This window comes from Lepidochelys olivacea, assembly GCF_965140295.1.
Source record: "Lepidochelys olivacea isolate rLepOli2 genome assembly, chromosome: 2".
Lineage (NCBI taxonomy): Eukaryota > Metazoa > Chordata > Testudines > Cheloniidae > Lepidochelys > Lepidochelys olivacea.
The window spans coordinates 204,855,948-204,877,731 of record NC_140412.1 but is presented as its reverse complement, the minus strand read 5'-3'; the positions used below and the strand labels follow the sequence as shown (position 1 = coordinate 204,877,731).

At 46.1% G+C, this 21,784-nt stretch overlaps 1 protein-coding gene across 4 annotated transcripts in view; it reads left to right on the top strand.

The window, feature by feature from the left end:
- The window catches only part of PLCL2 (phospholipase C like 2), a 213,105-nt gene extending 193,096 nt beyond the window's left edge, over positions 1-20,009 (top strand). For all 4 annotated transcript variants that reach the window (XM_084620024.1, XM_084620023.1, XM_084620026.1 and 1 more), the window contains one exon: positions 19,121-20,009. In XM_084620024.1, the coding sequence (XP_084476150.1) occupies positions 19,121-19,300 (180 nt within the window). In that variant the 3' untranslated portion in view covers positions 19,301-20,009. The remainder of the gene's footprint in view (positions 1-19,120) is intronic.
- The last annotated feature ends 1,775 nt before the right edge of the window (positions 20,010-21,784 follow it).

The following is a 21,784-nucleotide window of genomic DNA, read 5'->3' as shown; positions in this document are numbered from 1 at the left end:
TGAATTGAATACATATTATAACCACTATACCCAAGGCTTCCTAATCTGTAATTATATGGCCAAATTCATCCATGGTATACCAAGGAGTTACTGATAGAAGTGGACTCGTTCTTGTCCAGCTCAGAACATTGCTTCCACAGCCCTCAGCTCCTGCAGACTGCTCGCATGGCCTTGGCAAGTGTTCTTTGGCTTTACTGAGGCACAAAATGGAAAGTCTGGATGTATTTAAAGGTTGTCCCAGATGGTTTCATAAATAGTCCCCAGTCAAAGTCCAGGAAAGCCTTAAAGGGATTAAACATGAAAATTTAATAACCAGAAGAACTTTGTAATGTCAATATTAAACATCCTTTTAAAATATTAAACACGAAAGTTCTTCTGATGTTAAGCTACTGTTAAAGTACAAGTAGGATGGAAACTGGTTTCAGTCACCATTACTTGGGTTCACAACCCATTATCACAGAATGTCAACAATTTTCTAAACCACAGAATGATTTCACCCATAAATTTAGAGTTTCTGTTTGTCAAATATATCTCAGATGTTCTTCACATGGAGCTTGTCTACACTACAAAAAAAAATCTTGACAATGAGCAGCAGCACTAGGAGTAGTTTAACTGGTACTGAACGTGGGTTAGCTCCCAGGTATTGACAAACTGTGTTCAAACTTGCAGTTTTTTTGTGGTGCAGACAATCCTGGAGTATGTGTGTGTGGTGAAGAGTGCTTCTCTTCATTATTGCTAATTTGAGCACAATGGGTACAAATTTCACTTAATGAATGTGAGACCATACAGTGCAAAGCATTTGTAATCAATGAAACAATAAGGCAGGTACTGTACCTAAATACTATTTATAAATATACTTACAAAATTACCCTTTGTCAATTGTTGAGACCCCACCCAAATGCCAGCATGAACTCCTTGTTTATTCAAAATGGCTCCAAGACTGCAACGTTTTAAAATATGATGCAACAAAACGTACCTAAACACAAGAATTGCTCGTGATGACCACTCCTTCTGAACTCTTTGACCTGGAAAAAGGACACATAGCTGGTCTCCCCCAGATGGTCAAAGACAGAATACGTGGTAGCACCAGTTCCAAGACCTACCTTGTGGCACCTACACCAACCATTTCTCATTCAGAGGAAGGGGCTGTCCTCAGACTAAGTCACATCAGCACAGGTGACTGATGATTTGATGCTTTTTCTCTCAGATGGCCAAAAACTGTGGAGTTTACCATCAATTCCATGCCCTACACCTCATAATCATCCCAACCTACAATCAACAATGGTGATTATTTGGAGATGGCCCCTAAGTGGCCTAAAATTTACTGTTCTGTTGGAAAGGAGGACGTGTAAGAACCTGCACAACCATGTACTAGAAGCAGCACAAATACCTGCACTAGAGAAAAGATGCACAATGTAACCAATGCATATACACACACACAAGTCAAGATGAACTGCATTTTATCAAGATGCCAGTGCCAACCCTTTTCTTATTCAAATACTGCTGCCCTTTAGACAGACTACATACATCGGAGCACCCCTATTGAGCCAGCCAGTCTGGTGGCTCAGTGCTGTTCCACATTGTGGTGTCTGCCCTTCCATTTCTTTACATTCCTGCTTCCTTTTTAGTTTCTGGCCAACAAGTCATTTTAAAAGTAAAATATACAGTAATAATAGTGACAGTCACGTGGTACTGTAGAATCTGTGACAAAAAAAGTCAAGCTTCAGGAGAAGATACAGAGTAAAGCAAATGTAAAACTGTTGAGACATTCTACTTGTTGTTGTCACATTGGATCAAAGCCAACATCTCATTTCACAGATGTAGGGAGATGATAAACGCAAAACCCTTTTCTTTTTTAATTACCTTTCAGTTTCTATTCAGATCTGACATTACAGCTCATACCTGAAAATATCAAAGCAAAGCACAAGCTTTTCCATGCTGATGAAGTTGCTCTTCTAGGGTAGAATACAGGCAAATGAGAATTTAAATTCGTTAAAGAAATGTAATTGATATTGCATATTAACTCATGTCCTCTTTTTTTAACAGTTTATAAATGAATATCATTGTTGGAGTTTGATGTCCTTTAAAGCAAGTACTACATGATGGGCCACAAAGCAATACTGTACTAAATTCATTTTGTGACATATGAACAAATGTTAATACAGTAGATGCTCGTTTGCAGCAACACCTTGTTGCTCATAAGTCGTGGTTGCTCTTACATTTCCTACAGGAACACTGTCCCTACTGTGAATTGTCGACATGCCCCGTAACAGCTACAGCCACATAGGAGCAACATAGCGAAAGGGCACCGATATGTTGCTACGAATGAATGTCTACTGTACAATATACTCCCAGTTATGCTCGTAACATGCATTTTATTCGGATAATTGGGAGTGGCTTCACCAACAGCTGGGAGTTCGTCATTGTCCTCCTCACAGTCCTGGTTGGGGATCTTTGCTGTCCCTTCTCACTCACTCCTGTGACAGCAGAGCTGCAAAGGGCTCCATGTGCTGCCGCAGAGCAGGTGACAGCCAATGCCTGCAGGTACATGGTGCGAGGGTGAGGTTGCGGTCCTGACAAGGCAGAGCAGAGACCCCCGGCTAGCGTCTGCAGGGATTGAGTGTCCACAGCCCTGCAGAAGTGCAGGGAGCCCTCTGCAGCTCCTCTGTCACAGCCCCACGCACTTACTCCCTTTGACAGTGTGGCCTGCAAAAGGACTCCCTGCACTGCCACAGGACCCATTCAGCATCAGGGTGACCTCCCCCTGGCCAAGGGCTCCTCCTCCTCACTGTCCTAGCTGGGTTGGGCAGGTTGCTCTTTTAACCAAATCTCTGCATTATCCAAATCTCTTCCTTGTTCCCCAGCATGAGATACATGCTGTAGAGGCAGATATCTCATCTATCTCATGCTAAGGGATTCTGATAATGTGGATTCAGAGTAGCAGTTGTGTTAGTCTGTATTTGCAAAAAAGAAAAGGAGTACTAGTGGCACCTTAGAGACTAACACATTTATTTGAGCGTAAGCATCCGATGAGGAGAGCTGTAGCTCACGAAAGCTTATGCTCAAATAAATGTGTTAGTCTCTAAGGTGCCACTAGTACTCCTTTTTGATAATGTGGAGGTTCAGATAACAGGGTTTTGGATTAGCAGCAGTATTCTGCATATGAAATAGAATACTGTGCTTTATTCTGTTGTTCCTTTCTTTAGTGGACAGCAGTGGTTACAGTCCAGGATGGCAGCTTCCTCGCAATTCGCCTTAATTGTGACATGCAAACCCATTACTGTTCCCATCCCCAGACTGGTTCCCAATCATGTCAGATTTGGTGGTAGTAAATCTTGGTTATGTGGACAGTTTTCCAGTGGAGAGTAGATTCAGAGAATTAAGCTCATTTAGTTTTGACCTAACCCAGATTTGAAGGCAACTCTTCAGAGGTGAAAGGCTGGTAGAACTGACATCACCATACAGCCAACAAACAGCATCTGGGTTTAGTTTTGGAATTGCTTCAGGCTCCAGGATTGAGTTGCCTTTAAAGATCAGGTTACTGTTGGCGTAGCTGATTGCTTTGTTTCCTTGAATGTTGTTTTCCTTTAACTCATTCTGGATTATGGTGTGTGCATCTCATTCTTGTTTGAGCCATCGGTTAGGTTTGCATTAATTTTGGAATGCATGGGTTTTGCATCCATCTTGGTTTTGCAGCATAGATTTTCAGAGCATACATATATTCTAGCTGGCAATCAATTGTATATAATAGTACTTCACTTTGTGAATCAGGATCAAATAGTGTGTTAAGAAATTGGGGTCTTCTGTAACAACATATAAGGAGTGGAGGATCAGTCCTGCATTTCCTAGTAGTTCCTCACTTAGAGGGCTTATAGGATTGGGCTTTTGTCTAGTCGTTGAGACATTTAACCTGTAACAAATGAATTACTGTATTAGGCCAACTGTTGAGTTCTAGATTGAGAAGACAAATCTTTGAATCCATACAAAGGAGCTTTTTAGTTTAATTTTATTAAGGTCCTTATTACTGCGTTTTGCTGTTACTTCAGTAAGTGTTGTAGGTGAGATTGCATGACTCTTTCCATTCTGTCACACTACTCCCCTATCTTCCAGTCATTAAGAATTTTTTGAAACTTCTACCTTTTGGGAGACATTTTTTGAAGCTTTGCCACTTCCTGATTACAGATTGTTCGGAAAGTTTTCGGAATAGTTCTGTCTATATCAGTGTTTCTCAAACTGGGGATCTCAATCCAAAAGGAGGTTGCAAGGCTATTGTCAGGGGGTTGTGAGAGGTAGGGGTGGGTAGAGCAGTACCGCACTCCGGCCACCCAGGTCTGAAGGCAGCACCAACGCCAGCAGTAGCTCAGAAGTAAGGGTGGCAGTACCACACGTATGCTCCTATGATTATGTACAGTAATTTGCTATCACCTTTTTTGTGTGTATGTGGGGGGGGGTGTTGTCACAAATATTTTCAAAGGGGGGCCCAGCAAAAAAAGTTTGAGAGCCCCTGGCCTATATGAATGAAATACCAGTGCGGAAAAATACACTTTACCCAAGCACTGGTAGCAAAGTCAGCGCTGTCATGAGGCTAGGCATGGTCAAGGGTTGAACTCCAGCACTGATTAGACCAGCCACCCTGGGATGCATGTACCAGCACCAGCCAGATTTATCGAGACCTTCCAATCCCACAAGAACTTTCACTCCTTTCAACCTAACTCACCCTGACTGTGCTGAGACTCTTGAATATGGCATCAAGTACTTCAGTGCGATTGCCAGCAACACCCAGATCCACAGCATCTGTGATGGATCTAGAGTATTCATTCTCCTCAGCATCCTCAGTTACCTCAGGTGATGATCACAAGCATGAACAGCCATGTGTACTCAGTGAGAGCATCACCACCACCCTTTACCTTAGGAGTTCCAGGGGCCCTCAACACTCCCAGGAACCTGGTTCCTCACCCCAGGACCTCAAGGACTGTACTTCTATGCCCCTGTGGCCCTGTTGGGCACCTTGGTCATCTCACGAGAAGCAAGACTACTCAGAGCAACCATAAGTGCTTACAGCTCCTTCATTCATTTTTTTTAGTAACTCAAGCAGCACCCGAACCTCCACCAACTCAAGTCTCTTGTAGTCATAAGGAGGAACAAGAGGAAACAAGCCCTTCCTCAATAGATTCCTCAAGACCAGTTGCTTTACCATCTCTGGGTGAAGCAGTGTTTCTCCACAGGGCCCCACAATTAGATGACTTTAAGGAGTTCCAAGACCTCTGGGAAAAAACAACAACGGCACTCCAGCTACCATTGGAGGAGGTGCAGGAGCCCACCCACAAACTAGTGAATATTTTGCAATCTACTGCTCTGGGATGGCATCCTGGCCTATAAATGAAGCAATAATGGATTCAGCCCAATCACTATAGCAGACCCCAGCTACAATTGCTGCCACATCCAGGAAGGTGGACAGAAAATATCAAGTTCCATCTGGAGATATGGAATATTTTACAACCACTCTGGTTATCATGGTGGCCAACAAGAAGGCAAGACAGAAGAGAGCAGTGCTAAAGGAAAAGAAGCTGAAGAGGCTAGATTTATTTGTCAGAAAAGGCTATTATTTGGCTTATTTGGACTTGCCAACTATCAAACATTTTTGGGGGGACGGAAGGAGTTCAATGGAGCCCTGTGTTATTACAAGAAGTCAGATTAGATGGTCACAATGGTCTTCTCTGGCTTTGGAATCAATTAATCTATGAATTTTTTTTAAAAGTCTTGCTTCCTTTTCTTGAATATCCCCAAAGCCAAAATGGAAGGGCTCAAAGAAAGGAAATATGTCATTGTAATAGCCCTTACCAAGGAACATTGCCTTGTATTGTTCTGGGGTGAATTCGTTTGAAAGAATTATGAAGCTTTGAAAATTGGTCCTGTGGAAAAACAGTAAGTGATCATGTAATTAAAGACTGTGTCACACTGCCTGTGCACCAGTGGGGAAATTAAGGGTGCAGAATTAATCCTAATTCTGGCATTTCTTAACATTTAAGTGCTTTACTTTTTAATCTCAGTAGTGGACTTTTAACAGAGTTTGTGTGTAATTTCCTAGGTTTTTAAACAAGCAAACTGGGTGGGGGGGGAATTCCATCCTGTGGCATCATATTGACAACCACATGGTTCATCAGCAGGGATAGAATCTTTAGATCCACTGCATTGACCTTTCCCACTTGAGTTAATGGAGTAACAGATAGCAATAGCAGGGTGTCATTCTCTGTGTGGACTAGCAGTGGGGTGCAGGGAGAGAGGCACGCTTTTCCCAATGGGTTTCATAGATATTTGCTGACAGCAAAGGAATAGTGAGACTCAGCAATCTTGGGTTCCATTTCAGGCTCTGGATGGGAGTGTGCTCTAGTGGGCAGAGACTCTTCTGCCTATTCCACTGCTCCCCCCCCCCAATAACTTGACCCATTCTGCACCATTCCCTTCAACTTGTCCCAGTCCTGTCTCTTCCCCATCCCTGGTTCCCTGCCCCAGTACTGTTCTTCTTAACTTACCGGCCCAGTCTCCTTGCCTAACCACTGCTAATCTCCCTGGCCAGGCTCGCTGTCTGAGACCCCAATCTCTCCTCTTCTCCCCCATCACTTCCAGTCCCAGGCTTCTTGCCCAGCCACTCCCAGGTCTCTTCTCTTGAGTCCTCATCCCATCTACCCCACTCACTCGCTCCCAGTTCTAGTCGTCTTCTGCAGGCTTGTCATCCTGTCTCAGTCACCCTGTCCACCCCAGCCCCCAGTCTTCTTTCCCAGCCAGCCCCTGCTCTCTCCCAGCACCCCAGCTTTCTCAGCTCTCCCCAGTAGGTCTTAGTCCTGGTTTTTATGTCCAGTCAGTCCCAGTTGTCCCTCTGCTCCCCAGCCCCTTGTCTGATTTCAATGTTCACCCCATAAGCCAACTATCTCCCAGCCCCACTGCATTTCTTCCATCATCTCCCAGTGTCCTCTCCCAAAGAGTCCCACCCAGTCTCCTTGCCCAACCACACCGGCTCCCAGTCCCAGATTCTCTTTCCCCCACTGCCAGCCTCCTTGTCCCAATCCACTCCTTTTCTCCCCCTGGTCCAGCTCTTGTCCCCTCTACATTTGAATCAGACAGCTTCCTTCTCCACGAGGCATGGGCAGAAGCATGGTAATTAATAGTGTAACCCTTCTGCCAGGCCAAGTTGATAGCAGCAAGGGCCGGGTTCAATACACAGGGGTTCCCTCTCATTAAAGCAAATGCAAAACTGGCTCGAGCCCCCACCCAGTGACCTGGGAAAATCTTACACACCCCCTGGGCGCCTCAAGGAGGCAATACTTCCCCTCTCGCAAGCACAGAGTCTTGGTGTAGTAGAGAATCTTTAATAACATGAGGCAAACAACATCAGCATTAAATTGGGGAAACACCACAACTAGTGTTCATTAACCAAACCATGAACACTGACCCACCCCAGAAAATTTGGGCCACATCCTTTCCCTCAGGCTCTTGAGTCCCAGAACCCAAACGTCTCTTGAGTCCAGCAATCCACTAATCGCCCAAAGTCCAAAAAAAGTCCAGCCCCGGAGTTCAAAAGTTCACCTGCAGAGTGTTACTCCCCAATCTGGCTAAAATGTGCCTGGGTGTGGGGGAAAGAGGTAAGGGGCACCTTACGTGTCCTGAAGCTGACTGCCCCACAGGGCTCTGCTCCGCTCCACCACGACCGGCTCCGCTCTGCACAGCTCACCGTCTCACGACCGGCTCCGCTCAGCTCGCCGTCTCACGAACACACCGCTGTCTCACGACCGGCTCCAGACAGCTCGCCGTCTCACGAACACACCGCTGTCTCACGACCGGCTCCGGACAGCTCGCCGTCTCACGAACACACCGCTGTCTCACGACCGGCTCCGCTCAGCTCGCCGTCTCACGAACACACTGCTGTCTCACGACCGGCTCCACTGCACACTAGAACTTCCGGCTCCCCCCTACTTGACACAGTGCTCAGTGATTTCAGCTCTCAGTGATTTCAGCTCATAGTAGTGGGAGCCTTAGTGCTGGTGCACTATAAGGCTGAAGTGAATTCAGCACAATACCTGTAACAAAACTCTTAATAGACCCAAAATTAGCTCTGACATTCCACAGTGGAGAGAGACAGAGGTGCAATTGGTGCTTCAGGCCCTCACAAAAGGGGCCTACACCACCAGGCACTAATACCTGTCTCAAGTCTCTCTCAATTCACAGAGTTTTGGAACCCATGTCCCTTGCCTAGTGAGTGCTACTCAGTTGATGGTGAGTCCTCCATCATAACAAAAAGGCCAAGTACAGTTCCAAGCACAGTTCCCATAATCAGGGTACTAACAATTTATTCTTCCCGCCCCAATAACAGAGACACTGGGGATCCCACAGCAGCCAAAGTGACGATTTGGGCAGTTATGGCCTCATTCTAGGCAGGGTGGGTGTGCCTATGCAAATGAGATCAGCCCCTGAAGTTCTTTTCCACAACTTGCCACACCTCACCACCAGATGTCAGGGTGGAGCCCACCCTGTCTCTGCTTACATCCTCCCCCCAGCCGAGAATTTGGCGTCCCGACAAATCATACTCCCTTTATACCAACTCATTGATTTCCTCCAAAAGGCCTCAGAAAGCCCACTTTGGCTTCCACAATCCTGTGTGCTAAATGTATTGGCTCCTCACTAGTCACCCCAGGTGCATCATAAGTTAACCGTTTTACTGGTCTTATCACCCTGTCTCGTCTATTGAGAATCTCTGTTGCTGAGGTAAGGGGAACGTCCTCTTGATTGATGGATGGAGAGGCTTCCTTTGAGGGTCTCTTGGCTACTGGCGTAGGCCCCTGCACTCCTAGTTCTAACGCGGGAGGGTCCAAGGTGCCCAGGACATCCTCTACCTGAGTGTCTTCACTGGCCAATAACCTGTGTGTGTCATCACACGGGGGTCTCATCAGCGGCACAGGGGTGTCAGAAAGGGGCCTAAATAATTCCGCCATAGGGTTTAGGGTGGAAAAGGGAGAACTCTCATTCGGTTCAGCTGGTCGAGACTGAAATCTTGTCTCCATCCCAGGATACACCAGGGTTGTGTCTTCCTCCTCAGACTCACTCTCAGATGTGCAGAATAGGGGTAAGTTAGCTGCAGGAGGCTCACTGTCTGTGTTGGATGGCAGCTTTGGTCTAGCACTTCTGTTCTGCCCGGCTGCCCTGTCATGGTCCATCTCATAAGGGGTGCTTACCAATTCCCCCACAGGGAGCAAAAGGTTTCTATGCACCATCTTTATTTGCCCTGGACTGTCTTCAGGTTTGATCTTGTAGACCGGCAGATCTCCCAGCTTTTCCATCACCAGGTAAGGTATTGCCTTCCATCTGTCAGCTATCTTGTGTTTGCCAGCGATACCCAAATTTCGCAGCAGGACTCTGTCCCCCGGCTGGAGCTCCTGCGAACGCACTCTAGCATCATATCGATGTTTGTTGCGGTCTGCGTTCTTCCGAGCCGCAGCGGTAGCCAAGCGATAAGCATCCTGCAGCCTCTCTCTTAGTCGGGATACGTATTGCTGATGAGTTTCATAGCTATCTCCATCCTCTGATACACCAAAGCACAAGTCTATGGGTAATCTTGGTTCTCGCCCAAACATCAAAAGATATGGGGTGACTCCCGTAGCATCGTTCTTTGTGGCATTGTAGGCATGCGCACCAGAAATGCGACATGCTGGCTCCAGGTTGCCTTCTGCTCTGGTCGCAAAGTTCCCAACATATCTAATAGGGTTCGGTTGAACCTCTCTGGCTGGGGATCACCTTGGGGGTGATAAGGCGTTGTCCTAGACTTTTTAATTCCTGCTATCTTCAGCACCTCCTTCAGAAGGTGACTCTCAAAATCCCGCCCCTGATCAGAGTGTATCCGAGCCGGGAATCCATAGACTGAGAAATATTTGTCCCACAATACTCGAGCGACGGTGGTGGCCCTCTGATCACGTGTGGGATATGCCTGTGCATACCGTGTAAAATGGTCAGTCACTACTAGAATGTTCCCAACATTCCTCTTGTCTACCTCTACAGACAAGAAATCAATGCATACCAACTCCAAAGGTTTGTTGCTGGTGATGTTCTTCAGATATGCAGCCCTCGTGGGCAGAGTTTTCCTTTGAACACATCGAGCACAAGTCTCACATTTCCTGCGAACATCTTCAGCCATTCGGGGCCAATAGAACCTACTACGAATAAGTTCCAGAGTCCTCTCCATCCCTAAATGCCCAAAGTCATCATGCAGGGCCCTCATGGCCAGGGCTCTGTACCTTTTTGGCAGTACTAGTTGTGCTCGTTGCTTTTGTAAAGAGTCGGTGGTCATTCGGTGTAGCACTCCCTGAATCAGTTTTAATTTGGTCCATTCTCTCAATAGTAGTTTACCCTCCGGGTTAGGTGGGACAACTGCAGCTGGGCTTCGCCCCTCCCTTTTGGCAAGTAGTGTATCACGAATGTCAATATCTTGCCGCTGGGCTTCTTGCCAGTCAGCCGCATTGAGCATGGGCAAAGGAGATTGGTCCAATGCAATATAGTTCACTGAGGCAGAAGGCATGCATTCAGGGGGCAGGCCCAAAGCTTCTGCAATACATCCCTGAAGGCTCTCACAGGCCTCTGGCTCTCGACGACTCACACTGCAAATAGCTCTCACTCCATCTGTAGGTATCACAGCAACTTCTGGAGCCTGCGGACGCCTGGACAATGCATCTGCATCTACATTGCTTCTCCCTGATCGGTACTGAATGCTAAACTCATAGCTAGCCAAGGCGGCCACCCATCTCTGCCCTGTAGCATCCAGCTTAGCACTTGTTAACACATAAGTCAGTGGATTGTTGTCTGTCCACACCTGGAACTGAGCACCATACAAGTAGTCTCGAAATTTCTCAGTGATGGCCCATTTCAAGGCCAAGAATTCCAGCTTGTGGGTGGGATAACGAGTTTCACTATCAGACAATCCTCGGCTGGCAAAGGCTACAGGTTTATGTTTGCCTTCCACTTCCTGGTACAGGACTGCTCCCAGACCCTCCAAACTGGCATCAGTATGCAGGATAAATGGTTTGCTTGGGTCAGCAAAAACTAGGACTGGAGCATGAGTTAGGCAAGTAATGAGTTCTCGAAAAGCCCTTTCACATCTCTCATCCCACCGTGGCCCAAATGGTGCAAAGGGGCCATAGTTTCTCTGCACAGGAGGCTTTGGGAACCTCCCCTTATTCCTGGTCTTAGATTTGTTCTTGCTGGACTGATGTCCCCTGGTAAGATCATTCAGAGGCTTTACAATCGTAGCATAGTTTTTCACAAACCTGCGGTAGTAGCCACTAAATCCAAGAAAGGTCTTGAGTTCTCTATAGTTACTTGGACGTGGCCATGTAGTGAGTGCTTCTATTTTATCAGGATCAGTACTCACACCCTCTTGGGATACGATGTGACCCACATACTTCACTGAGGTTCTGCAGAACTGGCATTTGTCAATTGAAAGCTTCAGACCATAATCCTCCAACCTATCAAGCACTTTAAGAAGTCTTTCTTCATGCTCCTCTAAGGTTCTTCCAAACACAATCAGGTCATCCAAATAAACTAACACTTGCAGTAAATTCATGTCTCCCACAACTCTCTCCATGAGACGTTGAAAGGTGGCAGGTGCTCCAGAAATCCCTTGGGGCATGCGTTCGAACTGATAAAACCCTAATGGGCAGATGAAGGCGGTCTTCTCCTTATCTTCTTCTCCCAGAGGGATCTGGTAGTACCCACTTCGAAGATCCAACACAGAGAACCACTGGCTTCCCAGCAGACAGTCTAAGGCATCTTGCACTCGAGGCATAGTGTACTGGTCGACCACAGTACGGCTGTTTAGGGTGCGGTAGTCAATACACATCCGGATTTTCCCATTCTTTTTACGGACTACCACAATGGGCGAGGCGTATGGGCTGCGGGACTCTGTAATGATGCCATTCGCAGCCAGCTCCTGAAGATGATGTCGCACATCTTCCATCTCAGAGAGAGCAATCTTCCTAGATCTCTCCCTAAAAGGTCGAGAGTCATGTAGTCTGATATTGTGTTCTACTCCTTTTGCACATCCCACATCCCACTCATGCAGTGAGAACACCTTGGATCTTTCACAAAGTTTCTTCCTCAGGCGATCTTTCCACTCCTCGGACACTGGTGAATCTCCAAAGTCAAACTTTGCTGGGTCTATCGTCGGAACTTGCGTTTCACACTGGGGGGTTACAATTGACTCGGGTTCAAAGAGGTCTGCTATCTTTTGTCCTCGCCTCACAAAAATATCACGACTTGTCCCATTAGCAATCAGTATAGTCACCTCTTCCTGGGCTTCAGCAGGTAGGGTTATGACTCCACTAAGAACCAGCACTCCTTCAGGGAGCCCTCCCTCAGTTGGCTGCTCCACCACTGCTAATGTTCTCTTATTGCCTTTCAGGCAGGTACTCATGACAATCACCTCCTTTTCTGTCATTGCAGGCACCACTAAGGGGACCGGGCCTGCGTACCTCAGTGCTCCCACCGGCAAATCAGGCATCACTCTTTTTGCGTCCTCAATTTTTCTGTAGGCTGCAGCACAATGTGTGTGTATCACCAAGGTATTCAGGTATTGGTCCCCTGCTCGCTGTCTGCAGTAATCTGCAAGTACCTTAAAGAGGCTGGAGTTGGTCCCTATCAGCACGGACACATCAGAGACACCTTTAGGGTCAGGGCATATTAAAGCTGCAGTGTCCACCTCCTGTCTTACCCCAGCGATCTCTTCTGGGAATTCCAGGTGTACAATGACATACCCCTGATACGGGTATTCATCCATGCTGAGACCACACAGGCCAAGCCCTGTCAAGGGCTGTATAGGCAGATGCATAAGCATCTGCTGGTAGAAAGACTGGAATATGATAGTCACTTGGGATCCCGTGTCAAGCACTGCTCTACATTCTGTCCCTTCAACCTTTACAGTGACCTCAGCTCGAGGTCCTATCAATCCTGGTGGGATTCGGGTGGCATGGTTCTTCGCAGGGGAGCCTCCAAACCCTGCAGGCCTAGGCGGCTCCCTTCCCAGGCCCTGGGGCCGTTTCCCGACTTTCCCCAGGTGGTCCTCAGCTTTTGGTATACTAGCGGGGGATTCTCTGCATTCTGACACCTGGCAGCAATGTGCCCATCCTGGCCACACCGGTAGCAGAAGAAGGATTGCCCTTTCCCGTGTTGCCGGGGTGGGGCAGAGGTTCTAAATGTAGTCTTCTGGACCGTGGTAACAGGGGGTTCCTTGTACGCTGAAGTCTTTGCTGAATCGATGGTATTCTCTAGTTCAGCCACTTTCTGTGTCAGGACCTGCACTCGTTGGGTAAGTTCCTCTTGAGGATTCACCATCAGCGCCTTGGGCGCTCGTATGGATGTTGTGGCAGTTGCCTGGGGTGGCTGAACCTCCCAAACCTCACCAGCTGCCTGCCTCTCTTCCTCCTCTCGGACCTCTTTTATCAGTCGAGAGTAACCCGGTGGATTGTCTTGGCGCTCCCTTAATCGAAGGTGGAGAAGGATTGGGTTCTGATATTGAATTCCCCTCACAATCTGAGCCAATCTAGTCCGGTCCATTTGCTCAACCGCTACTGCTCCCCTCATGATGGCTCTCTGTAATAATTTCTCCAACCTCTGTATGTAGGCAGAAACTTTCTCTCCCTTTTGTTGCCTGGCATTGAGGAACTTGCAATAAACATCCTCTGAGCCCTCGGTTCTCCCGAAGGCATGATCAAGGGCCTCTAGGCAGTCCTTTACCTTGACCCCAGGGTTACTGAGCTTCAGGGTGCGAATCACATCTAGGGCTGGCCCCCTGAGGCACTCTACTAGTCGCCTTCTCTTTTCAGCATCAGGTACTGCCCACTCCTGCAGCATTTCAGTGGTGTGTTCCAGCCAGGGTTCAAATGCTTCCTCCCCGGGTATTGGGGTGGGACCCCCAGAAAACAGCCTCAGTTTACGATAGGGGCTTAACTCAGGGTGGGGTGGCACGACCTTCTCTAATGCTTGCCCCAAAGCCTTCACCCACTCATCAGGTGATGGAGCAGCCTCCCGGGTTGGGACTCCTGGGTCAAGGCCCAACAGACCCGGCATATCAGCCAAGGTCTTCCCCTCTCTCCCCAAAAAGGCTGACATTTTCTTTAAAAACTCCACTTCAGATGCAGGAGCCGGTGAGGGCTGGCTCCCAGTAGTTATTACCTTCCACTCACCATCTTCCACTGCTATCGTGCCTGGAACCTGTAGAGGGTCCACAGCCGACGGCAGCTCACACAGTACAGCAAAATCTCCATCCTCCCTCACAAATATGCGCCCACGCATTTTACACTTACTCAGGTACTCAGTGGATGCCCTTAAGGTAGGCTCTATTGAGCCTTCATCGAATGCCTCCGGCACCCCGGTCACCAGGACACAGTTCCTAGGGTTAATATTCATCCCCTTGCACCAATCCTCTAGCAAATGTAGGGCCATTATACAAACTGTAATTTCTTTCCCAAATATAACAGATCAAAACAACAACAACCAGATTCTGGGTTCTCCCAATTTAATGACTCACCTAAGATGTGCTTGCGAGGGGTACTGACCCAGTCTCGATCCCGGACGAGCCCCCACAAATGTAACCCTTCTGCCAGGCCAAGTTGATAGCAGCAAGGGCCGGGTTCAATACACAGGGGTTCCCTCTCATTAAAGCAAATGCAAAACTGGCTCGAGCCCCCACCCAGTGACCTGGGAAAATCTTACACACCCCCTGGGCGCCTCAAGGAGGCAATACTTCCCCTCTCGCAAGCACAGAGTCTTGGTGTAGTAGAGAATCTTTAATAACATGAGGCAAACAACATCAGCATTAAATTGGGGAAACACCACAACTAGTGTTCATTAACCAAACCATGAACACTGACCCACCCCAGAAAATTTGGGCCACATCCTTTCCCTCAGGCTCTTGAGTCCCAGAACCCAAACGTCTCTTGAGTCCAGCAATCCACTAATCGCCCAAAGTCCAAAAAAAGTCCAGCCCCGGAGTTCAAAAGTTCACCTGCAGAGTGTTACTCCCCAATCTGGCTAAAATGTGCCTGGGTGTGGGGGAAAGAGGTAAGGGGCACCTTACGTGTCCTGAAGCTGACTGCCCCACAGGGCTCTGCTCCGCTCCACCACGACCGGCTCCGCTCTGCACAGCTCACCGTCTCACGACCGGCTCCGCTCAGCTCGCCGTCTCACGAACACACCGCTGTCTCACGACCGGCTCCAGACAGCTCGCCGTCTCACGAACACACCGCTGTCTCACGACTGGCTCCGGACAGCTCGCCGTCTCACGAACACACCGCTGTCTCACGACCGGCTCCGCTCAGCTCGCCGTCTCACGAACACACTGCTGTCTCACGACCGGCTCCACTGCACACTAGAACTTCCGGCTCCCCCCTACTTGACACAGTGCTCAGTGATTTCAGCTCTCAGTGATTTCAGCTCATAGTAGTGGGAGCCTTAGTGCTGGTGCACTATAAGGCTGAAGTGAATTCAGCACAATACCTGTAACAAAACTCTTAATAGACCCAAAATTAGCTCTGACATTCCACAGTGGAGAGAGACAGAGGTGCAATTGGTGCTTCAGGCCCTCACAAAAGGGGCCTACACCACCAGGCACTAATACCTGTCTCAAGTCTCTCTCAATTCACAGAGTTTTGGAACCCATGTCCCTTGCCTAGTGAGTGCTACTCAGTTGATGGTGAGTCCTCCATCATAACAAAAAGGCCAAGTACAGTTCCAAGCACAGTTCCCATAATCAGGGTACTAACAATTTATTCTTCCCGCCCCAATAACAGAGACACTGGGGATCCCACAGCAGCCAAAGTGACAATTTGGGCAGTTATGGCCTCATTCTAGGCAGGGTGGGTGTGCCTATGCAAATGAGATCAGCCCCTGAAGTTCTTTTCCACAACTTGCCACACCTCACCACCAGATGTCAGGGTGGAGCCCACCCTGTCTCTGCTTACAATAGCACAGGAGAGACCATCTCCCTGCTCGTAGTTCTAGGGCCCACCCCACCCCTGCCCAGAGTAACTGGGAGCAGCCATTACAGAGAAAGTCATGCTTCACACTTGTAGCCCTGGGCTGGATAGAACATGCACAGCCATATGCAGGCGCATGCTCCCTGAGGACAGGTGGATGGTTCTGTGGATGAAGGGAAAGCAGTGGATGTATTGTTTCTTGACTTTAGCAAAGCTTTTGACACGGTCTCCCACAGTATTCTTGTCAGCAAGTTAAGGAAGTATGGGCTGGATGAATGCACTATAAGGTGGGTAGAAAGCTGGCTAGATTGTCCGGCTCAACGGGTAGTGATCAATGGCTCCATGTCTAGTTGGCAGCCGGTATCAAGTGGAGTGCCCCAAGGGTCGATCCTGGGGCCGGTTTTGTTCAATATCTTCATAAATGATCTGGAGGATGGTGTGGATTGCACTCTCAGCAAATTTGCGGATGATACTAAACTGGGAGGAGTGGTAGATATGCTGGAGGGGAGGGATAGGATACAGAAGGACCTAGACAAATTGGAGGATTGGGCCAAAAGAAATCTGATGAGGTTCAATAAGGATAAGTGCAGGGTCCTGCACTTAGGACGGAAGAACCCAATGCACCGCTACAGACTAGGGACCGAATGGCTAGGCAGCAGTTCTGCGGAAAAGGACCTAGGGGTGACAGTGGACGAGAAGCTGGATATGAGTCAGCAGTGTGCCCTTGTTGCCAAGAAGGCCAATGGCATTTCGGGATGTATAAGTAGGGGCATAGCGAGCAGATCGAGGGACGTGATCGTTCCCCTCTATTCGATATTGGTGAGGCCTCATCTGGAGTACTGTGTCCAGTTTTGGGCCCCACACTTCAAGAAGGATGTGGATAAATTGGAGAGAGTCCAGCGAAGGGCAACAAAAATGATTAGGGGTCTGGAACACATGAGTTATGAGGAGAGGCTGAGGGAGCTGGGATTGTTTAGCCTGCAGAAGAGAAGAATGAGGGGGGATTTGATTGCTGCTTTCACCTTCCTGAAAGGGGGTTCCAAAGAGGATGGCTCTAGACTGTTCTCAATGGTAGCAGATGACAGAACGAGGAGTAATGGTCTCAAGTTGCAGTGGGGGAGGTTTAGATTGGATATTAGGAAAAACTTTTTCACTAAGAGGGTGGTGAAACACTGGAATGCGTTACCTAGGGAGGTGGTAGAATCTCCTTCCTTAGAGGTTTTTAAGGTCAGGCTTGACAAAGCCCTGGCTGGGATGATCTAACTGGGAATTGGTCCTGCTTTGAGCAGGGGGTTGGACTAGATGACCTTCTGGGGTCCCTTCCAACCCTGAGATTCTATGATTCTATGATTCTATGACAGACTCTTTGGAAATTTAGCTGCTGAAATCTCTACTGAGTATGGGCAAACTTCAGTTTTCAAAGGCTCATAACTTGGCCAAACTTGAGCATATTTTCACAGCAAAAGGCACATCCCTGATACAAAGGCCACCCCCCTGCCAAATTACAAGTCCTTGCTTTAAAATATTGAACATGAGAGCCATTCAAAGAAAAGGTCTCAAGAATTTTTTAACATGGACAAAAAACCCCACATTTTTCTGTAATCTTGTTCTTGGAAATGGCTGAACTGTTTGGCTGAAATTTTTCAGAAGAAAAATCAGCTTGAGGCTGACACGCAGTTTGGAAAATTTCAGCGCAAACAGTTAAAGGTTCACATAGTTGTAAGCAGCAAAGTCTCATAATGGGGAGTGTCAGGCAAGCTTAATTGTAGGCCGAGCTACCAGCACAACCTATAATAAACAGCCTGGTTAAAGTTCTGTAAAGTTCTAAAAGTGCATTCTAACTAATCCACATAACAACTTGTGCTAGAGACAGATGCATTCTCGCTATGACTCACTTATTCGACCGGAATGTTTTAAATTAACTTTCTTGGTTGTCATGTTTAGGGGGGGAAAAAAAAGTCCTGGTTTCCTTTAACAGATGAAAGAATCAAAACGTTATTGAAACCAGTAGCTGAACTTTCTGTTACTTGTCTCCCCATAGGTGGAACATGCATTGCCAATTGCAATTCCAAGGAGGATTTTTGTTTGTTTATTTATTTATTTGTTGTATACAGCAATGTTTTGCATTTGTGTGGCTCGAACAGAAATAATTTGGTACATTCTGATTCCATATGAAAATATTTTTCATCAGTTGTAGGTGTCAGTACCGTAACATTCTTTAGCAAGTTCTATACCGATCTCATATGCTTATTCAGACCTGGCTTATCCTGTTTTACTTCTGCGAGCAAAGGGCGGCCCTCCAGAGAGTGCAAATGTAGTCTCCTTTGCCCCAAGAGTCTCTCTACATGGGTACTGTGAAGTCTTCTATGTGCAGTGGTGACTCAGGGAAGAGGCTGTTCTCTGTAGCATGGTCAGCCCATGGATTCCTGCATGTAAATAGCATATGGAGGAGTTGCTGTTTGTAGCAGCATTGACTCATGGTGGTTCACCTCTTTGGCTCTTCCTGAGCACAGCTGCAAGTAGGGAGAGCCTAGATAATGATCGCATAACTCCACCAAGGGAAGGGAGGCATAGCAATTTCTGTAGGACAGGTCCTGCTGTCGAAGTTCTAGGCCTGCCCTTTCTCTGAGCAGCTCCTTAAGCTCCTCCTAGTACAGCAGGAGAAATACAATTCCTTGGAAGCATCATAGATGTAACCCCGCTGAGTTTTCAGTCCTCTCTGCCCCTCTCACAAGGGCTTTCTCTGACGCTAGCCCTTATTTAGGTTTATCACCAGGGTAATGTTGAGTGAAGAGAGTTGCTGGTAAACAAAAAACAAAAGCACGTAATTGCCCTGTGAGGTGTACAAATGAATCTTCACATCTGTCTGCATTAATAAACAGCCTGTGTTAAAACTGTAGCAGATTCCGTTACTGAAAGCTGTTGGGTAGCGAGGGTTTCTGTTCTTTTGTTTATACATCCAGTTGGCTCCAGAGAAAGCAAGCAGCATGGCTTCTTACTAACGCACAGTAATCTGGTTTTGATCTTCATGAGCAGGGCAACTGTACAATAAATCTGAAAAGAATCCTATTATTGATTGTGTGTTCTAATTGTATTTGTTCTTACAGGGACAAGCTGATCTTCTAAAATATGCTAAAAATGAGACATTGGAGAATCTGAAACAAATCCATTATGCCGCTCTTTCATGTGGACTCAATAAACCAGGCACTGAAAATGCAGATGTCTCAAAGCCCCGTCGAAGCCTGGAGGCCATACCTGAAAAGTCAAGTGATGAAACTGGAGAATGAGGGAACTTTCTGCTCATAATTCTGGAGTTTATAACTCTGCAACCAATTGTAGCTGCACAGGACATTTGCTTTGCACTTAATATTGAAAACTATATTTGGAGTTTTTAAAGCACAACTGGAAAAGCTAATTACAATCTATTAAAACTGTGAATGTACGTTGCAATTCTGCGTGTGACGGCAATGAGATTGTTTAACATGGAAATTATCTTGCTGGCCAAAATGTATATTTGTAAAATATATCATAATTCAGTAACGTGTGCTGAAAAGGGGAGGTGGATTCCTAGGTTAGACTGTGACTGTGCTTGATTTTCAAAATAATTAGGTGTGCAATTCCTTGATTTTTGTGCAAAATTCAGTAATTGTTTGTAATACATAGGTATGCAATTGTGCACCTAACTTATGAAAATCAGGTCAATAAAATGAATTACACATTCCCTAAAAAATGTGGATTTTATTTTAGACACTTGAGGGTATTTGGGTTTGAAGGGGAATTTTTTTTTCTTGTTGAGCCATAAATAAAAAGGAGAATGTAACTAGACAGTGCTCACTGACTCTTCAGTGCACTATAGGACAGCCATTGTGTGAAAGGAAAATGTGCAATCAGTCTGATATAGCCTAGGTCTGAAGAAGATACATACCTATGAACTTCAGCAAATGTGTATAGCTAATGTAGAAGTGACCAAACTGCAAGTAAAGTGTTGTAAATAATTTTTCATTCTGTGAAGTGAAGTGTTCACATTAAAAGCAAGTTTTGTGATATCACTCCCATGCAAGTAAAGCTTTTAACTAAACTTTAACTTTATTTTTCAGTTTAAAAATATTTTCTTCTATACATAGTAGGTGATATCTCAGTTATGAGGTTTGTCAGAAACCTGTTTCTGTTATTTATTTTAGATAAAGGTACAGTAACTAGGTTTGTCTAACAATTTTATGAGTACATTAGAGTCATCTATTTGGGCTTCTGATTTAACAATAAAGTGCAGTGTATCATCACACAGTGCACTATTTTCAAAGAAAAATAAGATTAAAATGCAGTTTCTGTTCAGCAGGGGGGATTTTATTGAATCCTTGAGTGGCACTTTACACCACACTGAGGTTTCACTTATACCAAACCAAGGCCCTGATTCTGCAATGAAAGCTGTGTGAGTGGACCTCTGCATTTACACAGAATCTTGTTGACTTTAATGGAGCTCTCCCTACAGATAGCAATTCGCCTGCCTGGATCTGATTACACGATAATCTTTAGTAATTAAAAAAGTTGAATGCACTCCATGTAGTACCCTTTGAAGTTGCTTTTCTAAATGACATTCTGTACAGATTAGACGCTGATTGCTGCTCACTCAACTCCCAGTGAGCAGATCATATACTGCAAGCCCAAAATATTGTGCTCCTACTTAGGCAAAACTTCCATTGACTGCCATATAAAGATGTAAGAATATGGCCCATAGTCCTCATTGCTCTTTAAGTGATCTTTCCCAAGGCTGTCAACTGTGAGATCTCTGATTCCAGTTCTTAGTTGTAGTTAATACCAAATTAGTCTGCATGGGCCAAATGCATCCCTGATGTATTTTTCACAAACTAAGTGGGAATGAGGAATGAACTGGGCTACAAATGTACAAGGGCAATTTCACTGTAAACAAATATTTAGCAGAAACTTCAATAACCTACTTGCAGTGCGTGTTTACTGACAACTTTTGATTCAAGCAGAAAGCTAGTAGCTTTAGGAAACATCACTATAATGTGTATCACCCTTAAATATGACCACAAGTCAACAAAGCTCCAATAGGAATCCTGGCCAGCATCACTTTGCACCACCCACAGTATGGCCCATTATAACACACCATAAATGAGACTGTTTCTTTAACTACACATAATCAGAATTCTGCCATCTCAGGTACTCATTCCATTTACACGTTTCTTTAAGGCACATCTCCTTGAAGCAGCTCAGGGATTAAGATTTGCCTAAGATATTATTTGTTTTATTGTTCAAAAGGCAAGCAAACTAAAAGAGAAAGGAAAAAAAAAGGCAGTATACTGCACGACTTACATATGACCTATGAGTAATTTTAAATTAGGGATTAAACTTTGAAACCAAAAGTACATGGGACTGCAACTAATCATGACTCCATCCTTACTAAATGTACAGTTACCCAACACAAAGAAAACTAGTATTTCCAAAAATGATTCCATTGTGATGCCTTTATCACGTGCATGCTTAAATCATGTGCTTAGGTAATGCAGAAAAGCACAACTAAAAATAAAATGTATTCATTCAACCTAAAAAAACCCCACCACCCAAAACAGCAACATTTTACATTCTAGTATTGCTTTCAGTTGCTTTGAATGGAAACCATTCGTGCATGGCCCAGAGCTGTATCTAATATGTCTTAAAATGAGCTTATAAGACACATCAACAATGAGATGGACTTGGATATCCAGAAGGCGTATGCATCTTGCACTTTAGAAGAACTAAGTGTTTACACT